The sequence below is a fragment of the Cyprinus carpio genome, chromosome B25 (genome assembly GCF_018340385.1).
Source record: "Cyprinus carpio isolate SPL01 chromosome B25, ASM1834038v1, whole genome shotgun sequence".
Lineage (NCBI taxonomy): Eukaryota > Metazoa > Chordata > Actinopteri > Cypriniformes > Cyprinidae > Cyprinus > Cyprinus carpio.
This window is the reverse complement of record NC_056621.1, coordinates 19,465,625-19,491,500: the sequence shown is the minus strand read 5'-3', so window position 1 is coordinate 19,491,500 and position 25,876 is coordinate 19,465,625. Positions and strand designations below refer to the sequence as shown.

Genomic DNA, 25,876 nt, shown 5'->3' with positions numbered 1-25,876 from the left:
ATTAGCTCAAGCTACTTAGAAGCCCTTACTGCGGGCACTTCAGGGCTAGGCTCGCAGAGCAGCTTTGTTTTGCGCTTACATTACATTAGAAACTCTAAAATACCTATGTTTTGAGAGCGTTCTAGGAACCAGAATACAATTTTCCCATAACGATCTGGAAACCTAACGTTTACTGGAAGTAGGGCTAAAAATTCTGGAATCGATCGATTTAGTTGCCGTCTTTTTAAAATCTACATTCAGAGTTGTTTAGAGGACATGACTGATTCATTTTTTTGTAAATGGTTTAAAGCCTGACCCATACTACTCAAAACATTAAAGTCAAAAACCCTAACTGTTAAGGCTAACTGTTTAGGATGTGTAGTGGTTTGGTAATTAAAATAATGGGCAAAGTCTAATTTATGCCACGACCAGACATCTTTGGCCCTTCAGTAAAGTTGATTCCTCTAAGTGGAATTTATTGACACTCTCAACTCCCAACAACTCGGAATTGATTCTTTTTTTGTAATGATTCTCTGCCCTAACTATCAGTAAAGATGCTATTTACTGGTTTGAAATTAAACACTACTGTACAAATTAGAGCACAATTTACACTTTCAAACATTTCACATAACATTAAAAGTATTTTTTTTTAAATAGTATTAAATAAAAAATGAATAACAATTTTTTTTCTTGTGTACACACACATATTATATATATAAGAAGCTTGTCCATCACTCACATACAGTGATAGGTTGGGATTCACCCCTCCTAGGGACACAATTTGATGAAAGTAGAAAGCGAGACCTTGTGATCCCATCGTTAAGAGAGGAATCCGGGTTAATTGAGGTGGTTAGAGCGATAGTGTTTCTCCCTGAGGGGTGAAATGGTAAAGCCTCACCAGTGCCCTTCTCTGTCACTGACACATGTGGGTGGTAAAGGTCAAGTGTGGCTGGCCTGTATCTCTGTCTGGCCTTTCCTCCCACTTTCCTTCACCTTCCTCATCCCTCTGATGGTCTCCTTCTCCGTGACCTTCTCTCTATCTTGCCATCCTTCACATTCAAGCTCTATTTTACAGATGACAGATGCCCGTGTGCGGCGGGACAGCTGGTGAGGCAGGAGGCTAGACCGACTGTTTTAACTATAATCAGATTTTATGACTCTCGGGGGGAAAATGTTAGTGACCTCCTGTCAACGTGACATTCTCTCTGCTGTCAGGGGTGTGTGGATCTTCATACACTAGTTCTGTAGCTGTGAGTGTAGCTGATACATTTAAGGACTCTCACAGAAAAGTGCTGTTGTAGTACCATGGTTCATCAGTGGTATCAGATGGTAATACCATTGTATTGATACTGTATATCCTGTGCTACTAAAATTACCATGGTATTTTCATGACATTCAACTTTCAAGAATACAGTGGCTATACGTTTACATTTAATCTTTTAGCAGACACTTTTATCTGAAGCAACTTACAAAAGAGGACAATATAAGCAATTAAACCAACAAAGGAGCAACAAAATGTAAGTTTACTATACCATGGTCAAAAAATAAAAATACAATCATGCTACTCTTTTGTAAGTGTATTCCATGGTACACATCTAAAGAAACATGGTATTATTGAGATATACAGGTGCATCTAAAAAAATTTGAATATTGTGAAAAAGTTCTTATATATATATATAATTGCAAAACATTTTTCAAAACTTATATTACTATTGTGCACATGCCCAAAACATGGTATTATCATGGTAAATGTCAAAATATAGCATGTATTTCCATGGTGCATATTGTAAAGCAGCATAGTATCACCATGCTAACATTTGCAAAAACATCCTCTGTAAGTGTAACATGTTACCAGGCCATTGTTAAGAGCCTGGTGTGTTTTGTGTGCAGTGTTTTAGTCAGTGTGTCTGTGGTGTGTGAGGAGCCATTAGGTTATGATGGGTCACAGACAGCCATTACCTGCACAGCCCAGCGAGAGTCTGTACAAACCGCTGCTCTCAATCAATCTCTGTGTGCACGTGGAGCGAGTCAGGCACAGCAGGAATAGAGACATCTGCAGAAATACATCTGCCATAATCACTCCCGCTCTGTGGTCTGACGCCCTGTACTTACAGCAGCTGTCGTCGGCTTCCCCCTTCTCATCCATCTTTTCTCCTCCTTCATTGACCCCCGTTCACCAAACAGGAATCCCTCACTTCACAAAAACCTGAGAATCACAAATGACGAGCTTGAGTTCAAACTCAAACTTGTCGTACCTGCATGTGCTTTGTATTTAGGAAATTATGGTATTGCCAGCAATATTTTACATCATGTAAATTAAACATTGGCAGATGGAAAAAGGCTGAGGAAATCCTTTTATTATTACACTGAAGGAGGGACCTGAAACATATAGAGACCTGAATATCATGAGACTGGACTCTACTCTGAACATACCCTTTGTATTTTCAGAAGCGAGATTAAATTACCTTTTAACTTTCTTTTAATCCAGTAAAACTGATGTTCAGATGCACCCAGAGATGATTACGAATAATCATTCTCAATTCAGAGATGAACAGCATGTGCAGTGTTACAAGAAAACCCTTCAATTTGGTCACAGCTTGAACCGTAGGACACTAAAATGTCTTCCTTAAGGCTGACACAAGGCCTTTATCACTTACATACTGCTCCGGACTGAACCCAAGAACAGTTTAATATCGAATTCTTCCTTTCGGATGACCCACGCGAAGGAACAAATACGGGAGCTATGCCATAGACAGCACTTCACACTATACTGAAACACCACACATTCCTTTCCTTTTCAAGCAACGAGGAAATATATGCAAAGAAAAGTTAAACAGAGCTGTCAATCAACAGCACAAACCAATCAGATTTCAGCTGAGGTGAGGAAGGCGGGTCCAAGGTGTTGAGAAACAATTCAAGGGTGCGTTTCCCAAAAGCAACTATGGTCGCAAGTTCCATCGTTATCAATAGATTTCAGTGGAACTAACTACCATAGTTAGCTAACAAAGCTTTTGGAAAATGCACCCCAGAGTACTGGTTTGGGATGCGACTAATTATACGACTCCAGCTGATTTTATTGCAATGTTTTCAAGTTGTTTTCCTCAGTGTAGTACACAACCCATAATTATTTAGACACTGCAAAGCTAATTATCTGAACCACCCCCAAATTCACAGTTTGACTGCAAACAATGCTAGTGCCTTGACGTTAGCATCTCCAGATGACAGCTGCATCTGAATGCACATGCTTCCCTATTACATAGTAGGCCATCATCAGTTAATGTGAAAGAGTAGTACATCCGAATTCCCAGTATTTATATGTGAAAAGTACACAGATGACCTACTACTACTGCACATCTGATGGACACTTTCCCATGAGGCCACGGGAGGAGATTCATGAATGGCAGTAAAACTACGCAACCGACGAAGGTAGGTCACATGACATAGACAACATAGCACAACTACTGTAGTACAGCTGGATAACTGGCGATTTTAGACGCATTCGTACTTATTTTAATCACACCGTTCGTGCTGCAGACATGAAGGATAGCTGAAATTGTGCAGCTTGTTGAACAGACTGGGTATTTTGCAAGTTATCAGTGATTTTCAGGTAAAAAAAAAATCAGTACCTAAGTAGCAACCACTCGGAATAGCCTAGTTACCACATATACACATTAAAAATGCTCAGAGACCCAACAACCACTCGCTTATGAAAAGAATTGTACCATGGCAATACGGTTTTAGCAGTACCTTGAAATACCATTTAAATAACTTGTTAGAGTCTTGTATTAATTCACGGCCATTAAACCATGTATTACCACCTTCTATCATGCTACACTACCTTCTTCTAATTAAAAAGTAAACGTACATACCTGGGTTATTTAAGTGAGGTTTTCATACACAAGCTTGAGATGTGAAATTCAACAACATTGCAATGACATTTATATGTCCAGAAGGTGGCGCAATGGGGTTGCATTTTACACATTTGTTCATGCAAAGCGATTCAAAGCTGGTGTGTCTGTGTTCTTGTTTATGTTATATTGTGTACCAAATGTCCACACAAGGATAGTAAAACCTGAAATTTTGGGTGTTGTGGGGACAAACAGGTTTTCTGTAAGGGGTAGGTTTAGGGGATAGAAAATATCGTTTGGTCAGTATAAAAGTCTATGGAAGGTCCCCATAATTCACAGAAACCTAACTTGTGTGTGTGTGTAATGGTATGTGTTGCTGCAAGGCACAATAAAGCTGCAGTGAAGCCGGAGAATGTTGTGGTGGTCTGTTCGATCAATCATTCTCCCAAGGCGCACTGCTGAAACATATCAGGTGTCATATTTGTGCACATTTGGGCTGTCCGTTCAGACTTTGCCTCTACAAACACACTGTCACACACACAAATTCAGTTAAACCTGACCCAACAATGGATAATAAACAAACCTGCGGCTAAATTGACATGCCACATAAATCAGTTTCTGTTCACTAATCTAATAATATGACATGAAAGGGAACAAGTGCTGAAGCTCCGGTTGAGTTCCTTCAGTGCTACTGAAACATGAGCCCACACTCTTACAGTAGGCTATGGGAAATGCCAAAGAACAACAAATATAATGATCCTATGCAAAGCGAGCCACTTCCTAAAACATAAAGGCAACTAAATATGACAAAGAACTATCTATACAGTGTGTTAAACATTAAGGGCGATGTAAAGATGTCCATCCATCCATCTTCTTCCGCTTATCCAGGGTCGGGTCACAGGGGCAGCAGTCTAAGCAGAGACGCCCAGACTTCCCTCTCCCTAGACACTTCCTCCAGCTCTTCCGGGGGAAACCAAGGCGTTCCCAGGCCAGCTGAGAGACATAGACCCTCCAGCATGTCCTTGGTCTTCCCCGGGGCCTCCTCCCGGTGGGACGTGCCCGGAACACCTCCCCAGGAAGGCGTCCAGGAGGCATCCGGAACAGATGCCCGAGCCACCTCAGCTGGCTCCTCTTGATGTAGAGGAGCAGCGGCTCTTCTCTGAGCTCTTCCCGAGTGGCCGAGCTCCTCACCCTATCTCTAAGGGGCCGCCCAGCCACCCTATGAAGAAAACTAATTTTGGCCGCCTGTATCCGGGATCTTGTCCTGTGGATCTTGTCCCCCACAGCTCAAGACCACAGGTGAGAGTACGAACGTAGATTGACCGGTAAATCAAGAGCTTCGCCTTGCAGCTCAGCTCCTTCTTTACCACGACAGACCATCGACCGCATCACTGCAGAAGCTGCACCTATCCGCCTGTCAATCACCCGCTCCATCCTTCCCTCACAAAAGACCCCAAGATACTTGAACTCCTCCACTTGAGGCAGGAGCTCTCCACCAACCTGAAGGGGACAAGCCACCCTTTTCCGGCTGAGAACCATGGCCTCGGATTTGAAGATGCTGATTCTCATCCCAGCCGCTTCACAATCGGCTGCAAACCGTCCCAGGGCACGCTGAAGGTCCTGGCCTGATGAAGCCAACATGACAACATCATCTGCAAAAAGCAGAGATGAAATCATGTGGTCCCCAAACCGGACACCCTCCGGCCCTTGGCTGCGCCTAGAAATCCTGTCCATAAAAATAATGAACAGGACCGGTGATATATAAAATTAAATTAATTTTAATAAAATTAACTTATATTGCACAGGTTTACAAATTGCCAATGAAAAATACATACATGCATGCACACAAACACACACACACACACACACACACACACACACACACACACACACACACAGATAGAGAGTTATATAGGCCTAGATTTTCTTTTGTCATTTTCATTTTGTATTATTTATATTATATCAACAACAAAAAAACTGTATGGATCCCAGGTTGACAACTCCTGCCTTAGATCATTTCATGCTGCGTTGAAAATATTATTTCAGCACAACAAAAGGATCTCTGGAAAACAAACGTCAGAAATATGAAGTGTGAACATTGTTTGTAATGTTCCTGTTTATCAACTCTGGCATCACAGGTATATATTTCATCATTCTCAGTTTTCTTTTATCTTCCTTAAATGATCCTATCAGAGTTCACCACAGGCATCAGTGACAGTAACTTCTGATTTCAGCAGCACTTTCAGTAGAAACAGAGAAACACCCCACAATTCCCCTTCCTTCTGCCCCTGCTTTCATGCTGTTCTCAAAAGTTGTTCACTCATTTCTCCTCAATTATCCTCTATTTTTTATTGTTTGGGAAAATTCATCTTTGAATGTTTGAGAAGCTTTGAACAGAACTTCAACAAATACAACATGTTAAAGACAGCGAACACAAACATTGCTGGCCTAATCGCACTGAAAAATGTAAGCTCTTTCATGCATGTTTATCACACAGAAATCAAGGTCATGAAGTAAAGTCTATGGGCAAATAAACAATCAATAGATTGATTTATGGTTTCTTGAAGTCTGGCTCATGCAGCAGTTGACTCCAGCTCCTAAACGCTTACAGATGGGCTGTAATGGGCTTCCCTGTTTGTCGCTGATACTTCAATTAATCACACTTTGCTTCTGCTCAGACTGATCCTGTACCAACTTCCTCTTCCTGAATCCAAACAATCTGTGCAGTTGATCTAAGATCAGTGTGAAGAGATGAAAAGCAGTTTTACATCAAATTGTATTGATTACGTGGCTTTACGAGTTGAGGCTTTACATGTTGTGAAGTCTGATTCATTCTACTAAATCGTTCATCTTAAAGGATTGCTTCGAACATATGTGGATTTGGACTCCTTTTTGTTCTGTTGAATCAGTTTATCTTAAAATGGTATGCAGAGTTGGAAATTTCAGTTCATTCTATTGAATCTGTTTGACCTAAACAATTATCTGTAGCGCTGGAAGGCCTGATTCTTTCTAGTGAAATGGTTCATCATGAACTGTTCTGTCTGTCAAATCTGATTCATTCGGTTTATCATAAATGGTTCTTTCTTTTATGTAGAGTTGTAAAATCTGGTTTATTCTATTGAATCGGTTCAACCTAAATAGTTCTCTTTCTACTAGAATTGAAAAGTCATATTTATTTTAGTAAATTTGTTCATCCCAAGATGCTAAATCTCTTATATGTGGAGCTATAAAGCATTCTAGTGAACTGGTTCATTGTTAACAGTTCTCTTTCTCAATAGTAGAGTTGGATAATCCAATTCATTTAACCGAATTGGTTCATTCCAAAACATTGTTCCTCTCATATGTGGAGTTGGAACATCTGATTCATTGTAGTGAATCGATTTGTTCTAAACGGTCATTGGTTATATACAGACGATTTTATACAGACCTCGAAAGTTAATTTCATTCTGTTGATTCAGTTCATCCTAAATGATTCTCTCTTTCATATGTAGAGTCTGATTCATTCATGTGAATCGTTTAATCCCTCATGCATGGAGTTGGACACTTTGATTCATTCTGTTGAATCAGTTTATCTTTATCGATCCATTCTCTCATGTAAATCATGAAAGTGACACACATTTCATGCATTCTAGTGAATCAGTTCTTTCTGTCATTTTTAGAGTTGGAAATTCTGATTCATTCTATTGAATCGGTTCATCCTAAACAGTTCTCTCTCTTATATTATCAGATTTGGAAAGTACAATTCACTTTACTGAATCTGTTCATCCTAAACGGTTCTTCTCTTAAACATGTGGATGAAACTGATTCATTCCAGTGAATCAATTTGTCCTGAACAGTCCTAGATGAAGAGTTTAACAGTCTGATTCATTTTAGTTGGTTCATTCTAAACAGTTCTCTCTCTTATATGTAGAGTAGAAAAGTCGAATTTCATTCTGGTGAATCAGAAAAATCAACAAGTGTTTTTTTTTTTTGTTTGTTTGTTTGTTTTGTTTTTTAGTATTGTCTTACATCCCACAGATGCAAAAAATTAATGTTTTTATAAAGTTTTATATTTAAAAACATACTCCCCAAGAAGTTTCAATCTAGTTTGCCCAACATTTTTATCACTGCAGAATATAATATCAAATAAACTGCAATTTATGGCTGCAAGCTCCAAAACAGCACATATCAAATCATACCTGCGAGCGATAGCAAATGTCTGGAAGTTAGTTTGGATTACAAACAACAGGAGTCTCATCTCATCGTCATAAACTTCTGAAATGCGAGACAGATTAGCACAGACTTGTAAGACCTTTAGCGGACGTTCTTGTAGCATCATGCTAAGTCATTTCCTGCCCTTCAGATCCACAAACCCTTTTCCCGGATTCACCCTTTCTATCTGATATGTACATCTGCATCTCATTAGCATAAATCTGTATAATAGGCTATTCCCGTCTCGCCCGGTTGCTCACACACGGATGACGGGGCAATGGTAAATCAAAGGTACAGAGGACGCTATTTTCCGAGTTTATTTGGTTTGTGGTCGTCAGCATGTAAACAGTAAATGGCGTGGCCGCTCGCTGTGCCTCCTGATTAATTTCACAGTTGTTGTGATGCAGGGGAGCGAGGGACTCGCTGGCAGCCGTGATTAGACACAACGTGTACAGATGATCCTCAATGCTTCAAAGGGAGATCCTCACTGAGAGCTGTTATTGTGGATGGGGAGGTGAGAGTCAGGTGCTGGTGACTCTGAGGCTTCTGGATCAGCTTCTTGTACAACATTCACACAAACATACTGTAGTCGTAACTTTATTATTAAACTAATCCAAAGTAGAAACTTCTTCTGAAATGTGAAAGAATTCTACAGTAGGTAGAAGTCTAGTGCATGGATAAATTTGATGCTATTCTTTTTGGAGCTTAAAGATTTGGACCCCATTAAGTTTAATAATAGGCTGCACTCTTAAAAAGTAAAGGTGCTTCAACTTTACTATCCTGGGAGGCCAGAGGGGAGGAGCTGAAGTGACACACCTGAATCTATAGGTCACATGACAGTCAATTCATTCATACATACAGTACAACATGCTTTTATTAATCACAAGGTAAGTTTATGTTCTTAATGTTGTGCAATCTTATAAAGAAGCAGCATGGACCTGAGGAGCAGATCTTGCAGGAGAACATCAGGTTCTGTCTTGAAGAACTAATTTTGTTCCTGACATAATTTCAAGCATAACTGTTGCTAATGTGTGTCTGTGTGTCCACAATACAGCTGAAGTGTCTGTATGTGTAGCACTGTAGGCACTGAGCGTGTGTAATGTAGAGCTGTGAAGAGTCATTGGCTGCTGCTCTCTCTCACACACTGCTCTGAGATCAGCGGGTTGTGAAATAAACACACACTGCTCAGTGAACCGCAACCTGCTTCTCAGTACACGTCTTACATGTGTGAGATCATAGCAGAAAATACAAAAAAAAATTAAAAAGTGATTAATAATGAAAGATGAAGAAAGAATAAATCAATAAAATTATTCAGAAATAAAATTAAATATAACTATTAGATGAAAAACTAAAAAGTACATTTTAAATGTTGCATTAGCAACTAACTAATATAAGTTGAAGGACTAAAACTACTGAACTGAAATTAATATAAATTAAACTTTTTTGACAAATCTCTCTCTCAGAATTCCACATTTATTTAATTCTTAATTTTTTTCTAAACATTTGGTCTAACAATAAAGAAATTATTTAAAATAATAATTGTAAAATCATGTATTTTTATATATTAATATAATTTTATATAAAATATAATTTTATATTTTTATACTTATAAAACTTTTTTAAAAATTAAAAAATATGTTTAATAAATATTCATAGAATTGAATTGAATAATATAAAGATTATTATTAAAAGTCAGCACAGGAATACATTTGGTAAAATTTGTTTGTTTATTTATTTGTTTATGCATGTATTTGTTTGTTTATTTAACATGCAGAATTCCTCATTTATTTCATAAAATGTTTTACTGATATTTGGTCTAACATCAATGAAATAAAAAAATAAATATACTATTATATACATTTATATAAAATAATCTCAATGATTTACAGTCATTTCATTGCTGTCAGAGCTCATCAGCTGTTGACTGACTGAGGTTGCCGCACACAGACGCTCGCGCTGCTTGGCGATCTTCTCCGTCAATCAAAATTAAGCGCTGCGGATCACGCGCCAAATTACCAACCCTACTACGACAAAGGCGCATCTCATTAATATGCATTAGGGCTTGCTGGCGTCACGCGGCCATCGTCCAATGGCAGAGGCTTTGCTTCTTTAGTAGATTTCATGTAAGTTAAAGCAACTTGCCACATATAAACCATGACAATAAATAAATGCTGATGAAATCAATAAACAGGCTACATTAAATATTCAAATAGTTTATTAAAACAACAATGCAGGACTAAATTGTTTATATATATATATTTTATTTTGTATTTGTATTTTGTTTTTATTTATGTATATATTTGTAGTTTTTTTTTTTCTTTTGGATGAGCTTTCAATTGATGCATAGTTTATAGGACAATATTTGGCTGAGATACAACTATTTAAAACATCTGTAATCTGAGAGTGCAAAAAAAAAATCAAAATATAAAGAATGTTCTTATGTTCATGATCTTAATATCCTAAATATTTTTTGGCATAAAAGAAAAATCGATCATTTTGACCCATACAATGTATTGTTGGCTATTGCTACAAATATACCCCAGGTTTTGTGCCCCAGGCTCACATTGCAGCTCCCAGCTACAACTATCATTTATAAAGCATTATTCACATTTATTTATTTAACATACAGAATTCCTCGTGTAATTAACAAATAAACATTAAAAAAATGGCTTTTTAATATTAATTCAATCACGCTGACGTCGCTTGCTGACTACCCAATGGCTCGGCTCAGCTCATGAATATTAATAAGCACACCTTCGCCGTAGTAGAGTCGGCGGATTCGCAGACCGGCCACCGGCGGACACAAGCTGTGCAGGTCTCCGCAATGCCAGTCGGATCTTAAGCCGCCCGGTTCACCCCGTGAGAAGGAAAGGTCAAAAGAGCCCTGTTCCCACCTCACCCTCAGACTCTGGTCCGAAACGGGCAGGAGAAACAAAAGCAGACATCGCTGAATTGGAGTAAAGCGCGTCCTCCGGTGCAGCGCAGCTATAAGAGGATTGCTGTATCCCAAGAACTGCAACGCCGCCTGAATTGTGTTTAGACGGGGGAAAATGTCATTGTCTGGGAAAGAAAACAACACTAGCCCTCATGCCAATTACGTGGGACCGTACCGCTTAGAAAAGACCCTCGGGAAAGGACAGACAGGTTTGTGCTTTCAGGCATTCAGCTGTATCATGCACCGCGTTACAGTAATCTCTAACTACTCCGGTGGCTGATATTGCGCGTGGTGTTTCGTTATGCTGTTGGATTCATGTGGCATTGATTTGTTTCGGTGTTCAGTAACAAACAGTCTCTGCAACCCTCTTCTTCTTCTTCTTCAGCAGCTCGGGTGTGTTGCTTGCAGCACTGGGTCTGAATGCGCGCGTATGAACTTGTGCGCGTGAGTTTCGCATGATGCGTTGGTGCATTTATGCAGAAATGAGAAGAACTAGGCTTCCTATGAGAGCTCGAACTTTTCTAAGAATCAGCCGCAGACAGGGTCACACCTTCAGATTTCCAGCAGAATGTGGTTAACAGGTGAATGATGCCCGAATCTGACCAGTTCACAGATTACTGCCGCACTTTTTGGTGTTGACGTTTGAATAGAAACGTCTGGAATCCAGATATAGTTATATTACATATTTGAGATTTTTAACTATTTGCAAATTTAGCTAGTAAAAAATTTTGGTGTTGACGTATTTATTTATTATTTAATAGTGCATATTTAATATTTCTATTTATTTGTGTTTATATAGGCTATATTATTTACAAAAGAAATGTTTTTGTGCAATGTTGCACATAAACAGTGGGTGTTTTGTAAATGTGAAGTGAGCATGTGTCGGGTGGCAGTAGGAACCACCAAATCTCTGCGAGGAGCAAGTGATGCAACACTTTATTGCTGTTTCGGCCCATCTGCCATCTCCGAATATTACAATAGCGGTGATTTGTTACAACCTCTCCACCAGAAGATGCTAGTGCATGTTTTCAGGAAGATGATTGTGCTGATTTTTGAGTTGAATGTCTGTTCCTTTTAGAAAGGAGCTGAAAAAAGGATGATTGGTTGGATTTTGTGTGTGGTCTGATTGCTTAAAAATGGACCGTGGTGTTTGTCGTTATGCTATTATAATGGGAACGTGAGATTGTATGTTTTCTGATTATGCGGTAAGATTGCATTCATTAGTTCAATTCATTGATCTTTTCAATTCAGTAACAAGCATTTAGTCACTTTAGCCACATTAAAATGTGTGAATTGCACTGCATTAGAAACAATACAAACGTTTATTTTAGAGTTTTAGAGTTAAACAATACATTTAAAACAATGAAATAGATAAACTAAAAAATGAAGACAAAAAACTTTGTAGTCTTTGTGGTTGAACTTGAGGAAAACTTCACACATCCACTAAAAATGACCAAGGTGATTGAAAGACATTACAGATATGGCTCAGTAAAGCAAAGCTAGTTCTGAGAAAAGTGATATTTTCGTAACTTTTTACAATAAGGTTCTAGTTAGTTAACAAAGAAAAAGTAAAAAAAAAAAAAAAAAGTAGTATTTGTTAATATCAAATTATAATGATATTTATTTATTCAAAGATAAATAAATACTGTAACAAATGTTTTTTTTTTTTTTTAGTTAGTTAGTTAGTTAATGGTAATTTCTGCATTAGATCAATTGTTCAACCAAAATTAAAATTTGCTGATTTTTTTTTTTTTCATCTTCAGGTCATCCAAGATGTAGATGAGTTTGTTTCTTCATCAGATTTGGAGAAATGTAGCATTGCATCACTTGTTCATCAACGGATCCTCTGCAGTGAATGGGTGCCGTCAGAATGAGAGTCCAAACAGCTGATAAAAACATCACAATAATCCACAAGTTAACACAGCTGTGGCCTAATGGTTAGAGAATTGGACTTGTAACCAGAAGGTCGCAGGTTCGAGTCTCGGTGCTGGCATGAGTTGTAATACCCATGGCTGAAGTGCCCTTGAGCAAGGCACTGAACCCCCAGTTGCTCCCCGGGCGCTGGATATATAGCTGCCCACTGCTCCGGGTGTGTGTTCACGATGTGTTCACTTCTCACTGCTGTGTGTGTGTGCACTTGGATGGGTTAAATGCAGAGCACCAATTTCGAGTATGGGTTACCATACTTGACAAATGTCACGACTTTCACTTTCAATTTATGGAAGTGACTAAAGTTGTGTTTTTTTAATGGAAGTGAAATCCATCATTAAGATGTTTTAACTTACCATTAACAAACATTTAACAAACCATTGCTTCCAGCTAAAATACAAGCGTATAATCCATAATAACACTTCCTTCAGTGAAAAAGTCCATCTTCTGTTGTCCTCTCACATCAAAATCCACCCACATATTTGTTTAGAGCTGCTTTGGCTTGTAAACTGTTGCTTTTGGCTTTTGCTTGATATGTGCAGATTTCTCTCCTGATTCAGACGAGATGACTTTTTGGATTGTTATATTATGGATAGAGGACTCGTAAGCAACAGTTTGAAGTTAAAACGTCTTAGTGATTGATTTGTTTCTTACAATCATGCAGCTTTTGGCTTCTCAAGGCATTAACTGATGGACTGGAGTGGTGTGGATTACTTGTGGATTATTGTGATGTTTTTATCAGCCGTTTGGACTCTCATTCTGACGGCACCCATTCACTGCAGAGCATCCATTGATGAACAAGTGACGCAATGCTACATTTCTCCAAATCTGATGAAGAAACAAACTCATCTACATCTTGGGTGGCCTGAGGGACTGAACCATTTCTTTTAATAATGGGAAAAATGTTCTAATACAATGACATTCAGAACTTCGAAAGTGTCCAAGCATCTTTGAGCCACTGTAAACCGATCTCCGTTTCGCTGAATTCCAGTAGAAATGAATAATCCACACACAGGAATCAGCTTGTTCCTCATAGATCACACAGTGATGTCAACTACCGCTTTCCTTTGTGTTAGTCTGCCTGTCTGCTTGATCAGATCAGCACCACAGGCACATTTGAGACGCATCTGACTGTCACCATTACGACCTTTTTCCTCTTAGTCCTGCTTAACTCACTATCCAGGTATCCTCCAGGAGTCTGAAGATGAACGGCCAGTGATTGTTGGCTTCCTGATGCCAGCTCTGTGTGTTATTTCTAGTGTAAGGCCTGGGCTGATCTATGCCATGATCATTATGTGATTAGGACCTGACACAAACACACGTGTGTTTGTAATTCCTCATGGTAAGTCTCTGGCTCACACAGTCTTTCACGTGGACCGGAGACTCGAGGGAGGAGGTGAAGCAAGAAGAGCCTCTGGTTTGTTGTTGGCGAGTGTAAAATGCTGGTTTAAGATTGCGGCGGCGGCTTAGTTTAACTCCAGCTTTAATTGCATGAAGAGTATAATTTCATATCTGCTGGTGTTGTGTAAAGACTGGGGGTGGAATCGTGTGATTTGCTACAAGTTTTATATTTCCACTTCCCTTCGCTGATCTAATACACAGGACGCTTGCAGGAGGTTTATGGAAGATGTTTATCGAGAGCTGTTGACTGTGTATGAATGAATGGACAGAAAACTTGGACATGCTCAGATTGTGTGTGCGTTTTAAAAAAATTTAACATCTAATAGTAATAGTACATTTAATGAAATATTTAATTTACTATATTTTTGGAATATTTAACTATTTTTTTTTGTATTTTTGAACTAATATTAATAATCAGAGAGAGGTTTCCATCTGTAGACATTTTCCATAATTTAGGATGTTGTTAATATCTTATTAAATTAATTGCTAATCTCACTAATAATATTATATTTTTTTTATGTAATGTGAATGTTTATGAATGCTTAATATTACATTTAATGTTAGTAAATGTAATTAAATATTTAATTACAATATTTAATGTATATGTTTTTTATTATAATTTTTTATATAACAAATAATATGTTCACAATTATTGCTGATCATCTGAGAACTCCACCTGTGAACATATTCAGTCATTCAGGACATTATAAATATCTTGTTTAATAAATAGGCCTATCAATAATTCATTTGTAAGATTTGTAACATTTTATTTTTTGCATTTAATATCTGATAATTATAATTTGTTTAAATATATTTCATATAATTATCAATATTTTATGTGTTTTTGTTATTTTTTTGTATCTTTGAGCAAATATTAATACATTTGTATACATTTGTAATTAATTGAATATTTTATTCAATAATTTTTTTATTTTATGCATGTGCATGTTGCTGTATCAGTACTTCATTTGTGTGTGTGTGTTTGTTTTTTTTTTTATTTTTTTTTACTGATATTTAGGGTGATGCAGCAGTTTTTGGCATTGATGTTGGTATTTTAGGAAATAATTGGAACCATCTTTTTTGTTGTTGCTGTTTTTTGGTCACAGTTGGGATGACGACATGCTCAGGTTTTTTCATTGCTGGATTTTTAATGGTTTTCACATTAGCGAGGCACAATAAGGCAATCATGGTGTTTGTTCTCCTTATCACTGAACTCTGAGCTGCTCTGAACTCTTCCGATTCAACAGAGCAGTTGTGCTTTCAGCGTGCTGCTTTGTGTGTTTTTTGGGCAATATAGCATGCTTAATTGTTTGAGTTTTTTTCTTGAATCCTGACTCAGTTATTCAGTATGTGAGCATCACACCTGGCCTAAACCAGTCAACGGCTTAACTATCAGACGTTTGGGGCTTTTATGAAGGTTATAACCTTATTCTGTGTTATAATCAATGTTATCTAATAGATATCACCTTACTTTACCAGGTGATTAATCACAATACATTAAACAGTGGCTTTTTAATAATGTAAGTTTCTGAAATGTTATGCACATGCAATTGAGTGTTTTTCTAATTAAATTTGGGCTTTTTTTAATTAATTGTTGTCTTATTTTTGTACCAAACAAGGTTCAAAAGTTAGAGGGTCTTTTTTATGAATCAGAAAATACTGTAAACAGCTAGAAATAAAAACTCACTATGTTTTTAATAATGAAATGTTATGTAAATCAGTCCGCATGATAAATGATGAAACCCCTCTGTAAAACCGTTCAGAGTATAGCCTCGAAGGGAATCAAACTTTAAAGTTTGTTTTATGTAGGTGCTGCTGAAATGCATATTGCAATTTATATCAACAGATGCAGATTGATAGAAGTGCGATAAAATAGACAGGTTTTCTTTCCAGCAATCTCAAAGATTACACGTTTTGGAAGCAAAATAACCATAAATCTCAAACTTGACCAGTGCATAAAAACAATGGTTTCGCTTTGTTTAGTGTCTTGCCTTAAATAGATGCATCCAATTATTATTGCGGAAACGGGTTGTTTTGCATTTTAATTCAATTTTGTGTAAACTTTTGGCGGTCCATTTAAATAACAGATCAAAAAGAAGATAATTTTGGTAGTTAAATTGTGGTACTTACTAATTAAAAACTGACGACTGATGTTACTTCAAGGTGAGAGCATTGCATTATGGGATACAGTATTCCAAGCAGTTTGCTCTGGTTACGTACTCCGCAATTTAGCAAATATCACAGACCTTCCAGAATATTCCATACATTGATAACATACTGTATATGAGGTTTATGGTAGAATGCAATTCTAAACATAGACTATTTCTACATTGCAAGTGAGCAACGGCTTCATCGATTATAATGAGCTGATCACAAGCTCTCCAGCAAATGTGCCCTTGTGCCTAATGTTACAAATGCAGAAAATGAATCACAAGCCTGTTTCTGACCTGCAGCGAGTGAATGAGTTTTTATAGGCCCGTGCCATGATTGTGCAGAGGTAAAGAATTCAGCTGAAAAGCTTTGTGTACAATGGAAGTGGATGGGGACTGGAGCTTTCGGGCACCGAAAAGCACCATAAAAGTGCCCATATGACTTGTGCAGTGCTTTCCAAGTCTCTTGTGTGTTTGGGTAAAGAAATAAACTCACACAGGCTCTAATGAGCAGATGGTTGATTTTTTTATTTTAGGTGCGCCGTCTCTTTAAATGTGCCTTTCGTTTAGTGTAGTAGGGTTTTGTTGGGCAGGTTTTATTGAGCTCTGTTTGCGGTGTAAACCGGCGTATCGGAGGCTGCTGTTTGTCTTCAGGTTTTTGACAAGTGGAAAAGCCCTGAAATTGTCACCGAGTTATGGGGCCGCTACGCTCAATTTTCCTTCAATTTCGAACACTATCAGAGATTTTCTGTTGTCTTTGTCTCCCGTCGACTGTTGCACTGATATGCATCTGTGCTGTCTCTCTGTTTACATGCGCGATACATTGTCAAGCGAATTCGATAAACAACATAATCAGGCTCGCTGTGTGCCGTTTAACATGAAGTCTTGCTATTTTGATTGATTCTGAAATGCTAAAACATACTTTCGTACAAACTCTCTCCATTCCTTTGATATGATGAAATCAAATAAGCATCCACTGCTGTTCAAAAGTTTGTGATCAGTGCAATTTCTTTAAGAAATGTAATACTTTTAGTCAACAAGGATGTATTAAATTGATCAAAAGTGACAGTAAAGACATTTATAATATTGTAGAAGATTTCTTTTTAAAATAAATGCTGTCCTTTTGAACTTTTTATTCCTCAAAGAAACCTGAAAAATAAAGGTTTGATTTTTTTTTTTTTAATTGTGTACTGAAGTGTTAAGGTTTAGTGTATTATTTCAATATTGTTATTATTTTCTTACAGACCCCAGACTTTTGAACAGAAGCTGCAATTTAATTAATTATAAATTGCCTTAGATTTAATTAAATTGTTAAAACATGTATTCAGTTTAAAAATGCATTAACAAAACAGCTGTTTTGTTCAGCAAAATTATGTATCTGTGGCTCCAGAGAAGAATGAATATTTTAATTTTATTGCTGAAGTGCAATTGTTCTCAAATTTGAGAACAATCGTTCAAGAACAGGAAGCAATTGCTTTTTATCTTCATCATTGGTTGATTTGCATCTGTGGCTCTGGGATTAAGCAGGATTTAGGATTTATAACAACTGCTTATTTTGTGATCAAATAGTCAGGTGTGGGTACAGAGTAGCCTGGAGAGTTCTTAGACTTCTAAGACTTTGTTTTGTGCAACAGTCAGTGTTGTGAATGGAGTATTAGCTTACTACTTACCAAATACTGCACAATAGTGGAGGCCAGGGCAATTTCTCACTCTTATTTTTTATACTCCAGTGAATACCCCTCAGTTTCTGTTTATACATATACTCTTAAGTATAAGGTTTTTTTTAAAAAAATCTAAAAAACAACACGCCCCAATAAGTTGTCACAATGGAACATGCCAGTGAACATACTATTATGGACTTCTTAGTAAAACAATTATGAAATACAAAATAATTCATAAAACAAACTTGAAACCTGCCTTTTAACATACATAACCACTGCTAGAATAAATAAATATTGTAATTTTGACTTTAAATAGTTAAAAGCTTACACTGCAAAAAGGGGTTTTCAAATGTGTAAATAAAGCAAAGGTTGGAGTGCAAGAAAATACTATTTCAATCTTTCTAAATCAAAATTTGCAATTACTTGCCATTTTCTTTAATTTATGAAATGTATAGCCATTTCTGAGTGAAAATAGTTAAAAAATGTCCTGCATTTTGTTTCACTGAAATATTATGACAGCTTCCCTTTGTGACAACTTGCCCCAGTCTCTCTTACAGAATATAATGTATACTGCCTAATCATTTGTTCTTTTTTAATTGTAAAATTTTTACATATACATTTTTAAAAGTTGTAATTTTTCAAACAGTGAGTTTGTAACTTTTAAAATAACTAATAAAAAAAAAGATATCATACCTGCTGTTACTTATGTTTTATTTGTCACACAGGAAATAAAAAGTAAATTTGAATGCATTGCATTGCTGAATGTTAGTCTTACTGCACATTATGTGTGAAGTTTATTCACTTATTCTTATTTTTTTCAAAATGTAATAACTTGCTTAGCCGCTGGAACATCTTGTCTTTTTAGTGACATCATCAAGACCTAATTTTTAGCCCCTCCCCCCAAAACTGTCCTATAAAGGTACTTTTCACAATAAATTTTTTGATGGATAAAATCAAGTCCTGCCCTACGTTTTTCTCACTAAACAGTCTTACTCTAAAATACATTGCATTTACAGTTTGGTTGTACATCGGATATGATGGTGATGAGTATTGGAAAATTGAGCAGAGGGAAGAAAATGGATACATTTAAAGATGATTGATTGAATTTAATACAGATTCCTATTTATCTTCAGGCAACACAAGTATGTTTTGCATAGGTTTATCTGGAGCATTTGCTTGAACAACATGCACACTGATGACTAACACAGATCTCTTGCTAATGTGCGACATGGGTTGCTATGGCAACAGCACACTCGTGTGTCTTATTTTTCTCTAGCGTGTATTTTTGAGCAGTGCTTCCCCACGGTCCAGAATCACCCTTAACAGGGCAGAATAGAGCGATTCACTGAGGTTTTTAATAATTTCATACATGGCGATTAAATCTGTCTGGCCACTAATGGGATTCTCTCAGTAGGGTGCACGGACCTCTCCCACATAATAACATTCAATTACTACAACCTCTCTCTCGCGCTTTCCCCTCGAGCTCCCTCTGCTACATCACCGCCTCACACTTCAGGACTAGGTTTTGTGTGCTTGCAGGTTTTTGGGTGGTTTTAAATGTGTCATTTTTTTAAATAATATTGAATTGGTGTTATTGCATATGATGGGTGTAGGTTATTCTTAAGACCAATTGTTCTTTTTTTGTAATCTTTTTGTCATTTAATAAGTTGCGCTGCATCTGAAACAACTTTTCTTTTCAGTGACATCATCGAGACCTCATTTTTAGCCCCTCCCCCCAAACTTGACCTATGAAGGTACTTTACACAATCCAATCCATTCTTAATGGATAACGTGTCAGGTTACTTATGTAACTATGCTATGGTGAATACCTTCAGTGTGACCGGTGTCTGAAGCATATTTTTTAAAAACGACAATAACATTGGCCGGCGACAGCCCATGACGTCATTACCTGTGCGACTATAGTATAAATAGGCACCGGGAGAACACATCATCTGCTTCTTTGTCTGAAGCTTGCGTCCAAAGCATGGCAGGAAACCTAGAGGACACAGTATCTCGTTCCCTACTCAGGGAACCATGGTTACATACGTAACCTGAGACGTTCCCTTTTTAAGGGAACTTTGAACTGAGTCCTCTAGGGGTCGTTATGGGGAACAGTATATCCACGCCACCATGCTGTGCATGGTGTGAAAACCACGGCAAGCCAGAGAACCACGGCGAACACTAAGTACCAACTCTACCATAGCCATGGGAGTTGCCCCTGGGATGTTAGACGGCTTTCAGTGACATTATCCACTACGGCCAAAGGCCTAGGCTACATACCACAAAAACTTACCTGTTAGGGTCAGACTCCTGGGCCCGGGGTAGAGCTCAAGGCTTGGAATCAGGAATAGATTCCTTTAAGGGGATACGACCAAGTGCCTAGAATCATACTAGGTCTTGGCCTGTCACCCAGGGGACTACTGCTTGCTCTGCATGAGCTTGCTGAAGGAACTGTCTCAACAGACCCCTAGTAGCAACACCCTGTCTATCCTGAGGATACAAGGTAGAGTGGTGCCCAAGGTGGAACTGGGGCTTAACCAACTCCAGAAAGGGCACAAAGCCGCTGCGCATAGCCCTTACCATACAGGATTTTAGAAAGAACGCAAATGCTTAGCATGCAAACTTAATACAGTGTGGATTTTAGAAAGTGCACAAGGACTTTGCATGCACACTTTTAGCATGTAAACTTTGGTTTTTTACAGTTTACATTTTTTTTGGACTCTCGTGGCACTCTGAAAGAGCAGCCCATAGATGGAAATGGTGCATCCCAAGAACAGTATGTTTGAGAAAAGTTATCAACTCGATCTATGGTATAATGCTGGAATGGCTAGCAGTAGGTTACATAGCTGAGGGAGCATAACACCCAGCTCTCAGCTGAGAGGGGGCTCGACCTACAGCATGTTCATTAGAAATCAGAAGGGTAAGTGTACTGCAAGCTTAGCCAAAAAACTCAGCGCATCAGGGAGGCAGAGGAAGGGCCTAGTTCGCCTGATGTTGCTGGTTCCAGGTGGTCTGGGAAAACAGAGAACTCAACTCTCCATGTGAGAGGAGAACTTTGAATTCAGAAAGGGGGGTAGCGGGGTAGCGTGCTCATAGGCAACCCTCTGTTAGAGGGGAGCACTGCTAAACACCACCACGAGAACAGCCCATGGAGCGGGGAATTCAACTCCTCCGAAGGGGAGAAAACTCAAACGCTCGGAAGAAAGCACCATGCTCACAAATAACCCTCAACTGTGAGGGGAGCGATGCTTTAAAAGTGTGTCAACAGAGACACACTAGTTGAGTGGAGCCCAAGGCGAGTACTGGGGTCTAAGCCAACTTGGAGAAAGGGAATGAGGCTAATGACGCCTAACCCTTACCATAGAGGATTTTAGAAAGTGTGCAGAGTTCTTTGCGTGCACACGTACCACCATGTGGATTTTAGAAAGTGTGCAGAGTTCTTTGCGTGCACACTTACCACCATGTGGATATTAGAAAGTGTGCAGAGTCTTGAATACACACTTACCACCATGTGGATTTTAGAAAGTGCATAGGAGCTTAGCATTTATAGAGATCTGCTCACAGATGCCCAGAAGTCCTCAATCGGGAGTGGCAGGCTCAAAGACAACCCTCTGAGGTGAGGGGAGTACTGCCTGACTTGACCTGAATAGAGGCAGCTTATCGGGGAAGCAGCAAGCGGCCCAAATACGCGATGTCACTGCCACGGAGCGACTCATAGCTAACCCTCACAGAGAGGGTAGCACTTCATAGCTTGACCAGATAAGATAAGAAGCGGTAACTAAGAAGCCCAGTAAGAGACAGTCCACTGGTGCTGCTAAACATGGTCTCATGCTTTCTATCTCGATAGAGAGTGTGGGTCCCGTATAACCAAACCTGATAGAATCTGAAGAAATAGCGGGACCCAATAACCATTCATGCTTATAAAGCTTACTGTTCCTCAGAGCAGAAGCACAAAGAAGGGGTTTCCACAGAAACATAAATCCCTCTTACCTCAGGGAACGCAGTGTAATCCAGCCCACTCCACAGAGGGGTGATTATTGGTTCAACCATAAGGGCATTGTGATGGTGAGGACCCATGGGCCCGACCGTCTGTGGAGCAGGGCATTGTGATGGTGAGGACCCATGGGCCCGACCGCTCAGAGAATGTGCATAAAGGTTAAGGAATGATTCAAATCTCTGGAGACCTCTCAGGGTGAGAAATGAGTAGTTTGCATCCTGCCAGAAGATAGGGAGCATGTCGCGAAGCATGTACTCAGAAGAGTAATAGCCCACAATAGCCTGCATCAGGTCCCCAGTATAACGCTGAGGTTGCAGCGTTATACTGGGGACCTGATGCTGGGAGGCTTCCTCAGAAGCCCAGGCTGCGTGTCCAAGCTGAAGATGAGGGCTATCACCAGCCTGGAACCAGAACCGATGAGTGAACCTTCACAGGGTAATGATATAGGCTGGAGGCGAAGTCCGAAGTCTGGATAACTTGTGAAATTAAGGATATAAAGGCAGCCGAGCACATCTTGGCCTCCTTAAACCTCACGACCACCATCTCAACGGATGTGCCGAAAAGCTCAGAAGGGGAACCCAGTGCATCAAGAAGAAAGCCCTTCTCTTTCAACCTGATAACCACCAGACTCACCCACAGATGTCTCTCTATAACCACCATGGCTGCCATTTTTTTTTTTTTTTTTGGATCTGCCAATGGCAGTGGCGGCTTGCTTAGCGGCATGGAGAGCAGATCCGTGGTGCGATGCAACTCAGCCACCTCATCAGGGGACAGACCCTGTCTTTATCCAGGTCTTTCAGAAGATCAGCCTGGAAAGTCTGAAGCACCACCATGATGTGCAATGAGACTGCAGTCTGATTGGCTGCTGCCTTAAGAGAAGATGTCTCCCCCATGGAGAGATAGCAGGCTAGTGTCTCTTCAACAGGTGGCATCTTCTCATAACCATTCTCACACATCCCCTTGATATTGGCACAACTAGTATGCTAGAATCTGTGGATGCGGGACGAGAATAGATTTTTATTTTTCAAGCCGGAGTGCAGTATAATGTTGTTATCTTTGAAGGACATGATATAAACCATCTGTCCAAAAACTGCAGACAGAGCCACACTATACATTTCCTATATAAACAAAATGAAATTACTGATAGGGAGAAATTCCCATCAGGTCCTTTCCATGTTCTCAACGCGATGCAATGTACAGCATGCATTCAGTTCCTGCGGGAGCTAAACAAGCTCTGCCCAACCGCTAGATTACCTCGGAAATCAAGTGTTAACGAAAACTGCTGCCGCAAATGCATAGCTATACCCGCGAGGGGAGAACGCACTTATGCAAACGCTTTCTACAAACTTGGGTAAATGGTGAAATACTCACATCCCCCTCAGTAGTCCTGCGAATGCATCACAATGAGCACAGGCCATCTGACTCACATCCCCCTCAGTAGTCCTGCGAATGCATCACAATGAGCCCAGGCCAATGAATGTAGAGTGCATCCAACTCCCTCAAGAGCTGAACGTGCACACAGCACACGAGTATCAAAGCAGGTATCAAAGCAAAGCGTCTGGCGAGAAACATGCACTCCTAGTCGTGTTTAGCTTAATGCTAACATGAACCAGGCCATCTGAATGGTCAGTTTGAAGACGAAGAAGAGGATGACGTGTTCTCCCGCTGCCTATTTATACTATAGTCGCACTGGTAGTGACATCACGGGCTGTTGCCGGCCAGTGTTATTGTTGTTTTTAGATATATGCTTCAGACACTGGTCACACTGAAGGTGTTTCCCGTAGTGACCCCTAGAGGAAGCAGTTCGAAGTTCCCTTGAGAGGGAACTTTTTAACCTCTTTAAATATTGTTTTACTGTAAAATACATCACTTTACAGAAGTAAAAATGAGTTGTAAATCTTATTTGTGCATCACAAAAGCATGTTAGGAACACATTTCACCACAAAAATACAAGAAATATTATTCTTTGCACAAAGATAATTGTAGTATGCCCAGGTTTATTTTTTTATTTATTATTTAATACAGTTTTTACTACTTTTTTAGGATTACAGTAATGAGAATGGTTTTTATTGCATTATGATAATTAGGAATGGGGGGGAAATGTCAAATAGTTTCACCTCAAAGTTACAAGAAGACAAAAATAAATTATTCTTTGCGCACAGAAATTTGAGCCTCATAACTGTAGTATGCCTGAGAGTGTAACTTTTTTTTTATTATTATTGTCATGAAAGCACTGTCACAATATCACAAATAGGGTTACACAGAGGCAGAAATTTTCCACTAAAGTTTGGAAACATTCCAGAAAATTTTCAGGATTGTTTGGAAATTTTTGGAAACTTTATTTAATGGAAATTTTCTGTCACTTTGCAACTCTAATCACAAATATTTTACCCACAAAATTACAGGAAAACAAAAATAATTAAATAATAATAATTGTTATTAATTATTATTATTTTTGCGCAAGGAAAATGAAGTATCATTACCATTTACATTTACATTTAATCATTTAGCAGACGCTTTTATCCAAAGCGACTTACAAATGAGACTTACAAATGAGACAAATGAGATTACCGTTTTTTTAAAATGCATTTTTAATAGATTTTTTTTCCACATTACGGCAATGAAGAATCTGAGAAAATGCACAACATTTTAATGAAAGTCATGTCACAATGTCACAAATAATATAACCATAAAATTTCAAAAAGACAAAAGAAATTATTTTTTGTAGCTTCATTACTGTAATGCATCTGGGTGTTTTAATAAATAAAGTGCAACAAATACTATTATATTATATTATATTATATTATATTATATTATATTATATTATATTATATTATTAGATTAGAATATTTTTTCATAATAAAATAATGAAATTATATATTTTTTCCCATTACGGTAATGAGGAAATGGGGGGTGGGGGTTAACGGTCATAATGTCACAATGCAACAAATGTTAATTGATCCTAAATATAGGCTTAATTTTCTTTAGGCAAAATTAGATTTTTTTTAATTTCTTTGATTTTAGGGTAAAATTTGACCCACACATGTTCTTGACAAGCTTTGTGAGATTCGGCCAACTAGTCGGCGATTAATAAATTGTGCTCTATAGTGACAACAACATGACAGAAAACAAGAAAGCCGGTGTTTAAAATGTGTGCGGGGAGATGAGCTTCTGTCTTGTAATGTGCACGATGAGGCTTTACTGGCTATAAGACGGGTCGGCCTCATTAAATGAGAAAACACTAGCGTCAGTGTTAATGGTGCACACACACACACACACACACACACTCACACACACACACACACACACACACACACACACACACACACACACACACACACACACAAACAAACAATTCAGTGACTCATTCTCTTCAAATTGCACAGCATCCAGACCATAAAATATATCCAAGAGTTTAAATGTTTACTTTGAGTCTTTGTGTAAAAAAGGCCATTTAGGGCCCAAATTGGCTTCACATACACACACACACACACACACACATACATATATATATGTGTGTGTGTGTGTGTGTGTGTGTGTGTATGATATATGTGTGTGTGTGTGTGTGTGCCTTTTTTACACAAAGACTATTAATATATAAATATATATATATATATATATATATATATATATATATATATATATATATATATATATATATAAAATATTACAGTGGTGAGAATAAATTGATTTCTACACGCACTCAAATTTTTTTTTTCTTTTTTTTTGTATGTATGTTCTTGGTTTTGCGCCTTTTATTAAGCATTTCTTTACATGGTGTCAAG

General features: G+C 38.4%; 1 protein-coding gene across 5 annotated transcripts in view; it reads left to right on the top strand.

Moving 5' to 3' along the window:
- The first annotated feature begins 11,051 nt into the window (after positions 1-11,051).
- LOC109094929 (serine/threonine-protein kinase BRSK2-like) overlaps positions 11,052-25,876 on the top strand; it is a 213,834-nt gene continuing 199,009 nt past the window's right edge. For 4 of the 5 annotated variants that reach the window (XM_042752887.1, XM_042752886.1, XM_042752885.1 and 1 more), the window contains exon 1: positions 11,068-11,162. In XM_042752887.1, the coding sequence (XP_042608821.1) occupies positions 11,069-11,162 (94 nt within the window). In that variant the 5' untranslated portion in view covers position 11,068. Of the gene's footprint in view, positions 11,163-25,876 lie in introns of all 5 variants that reach the window. The other variant, XM_042752883.1, reaches the window with a different exon arrangement.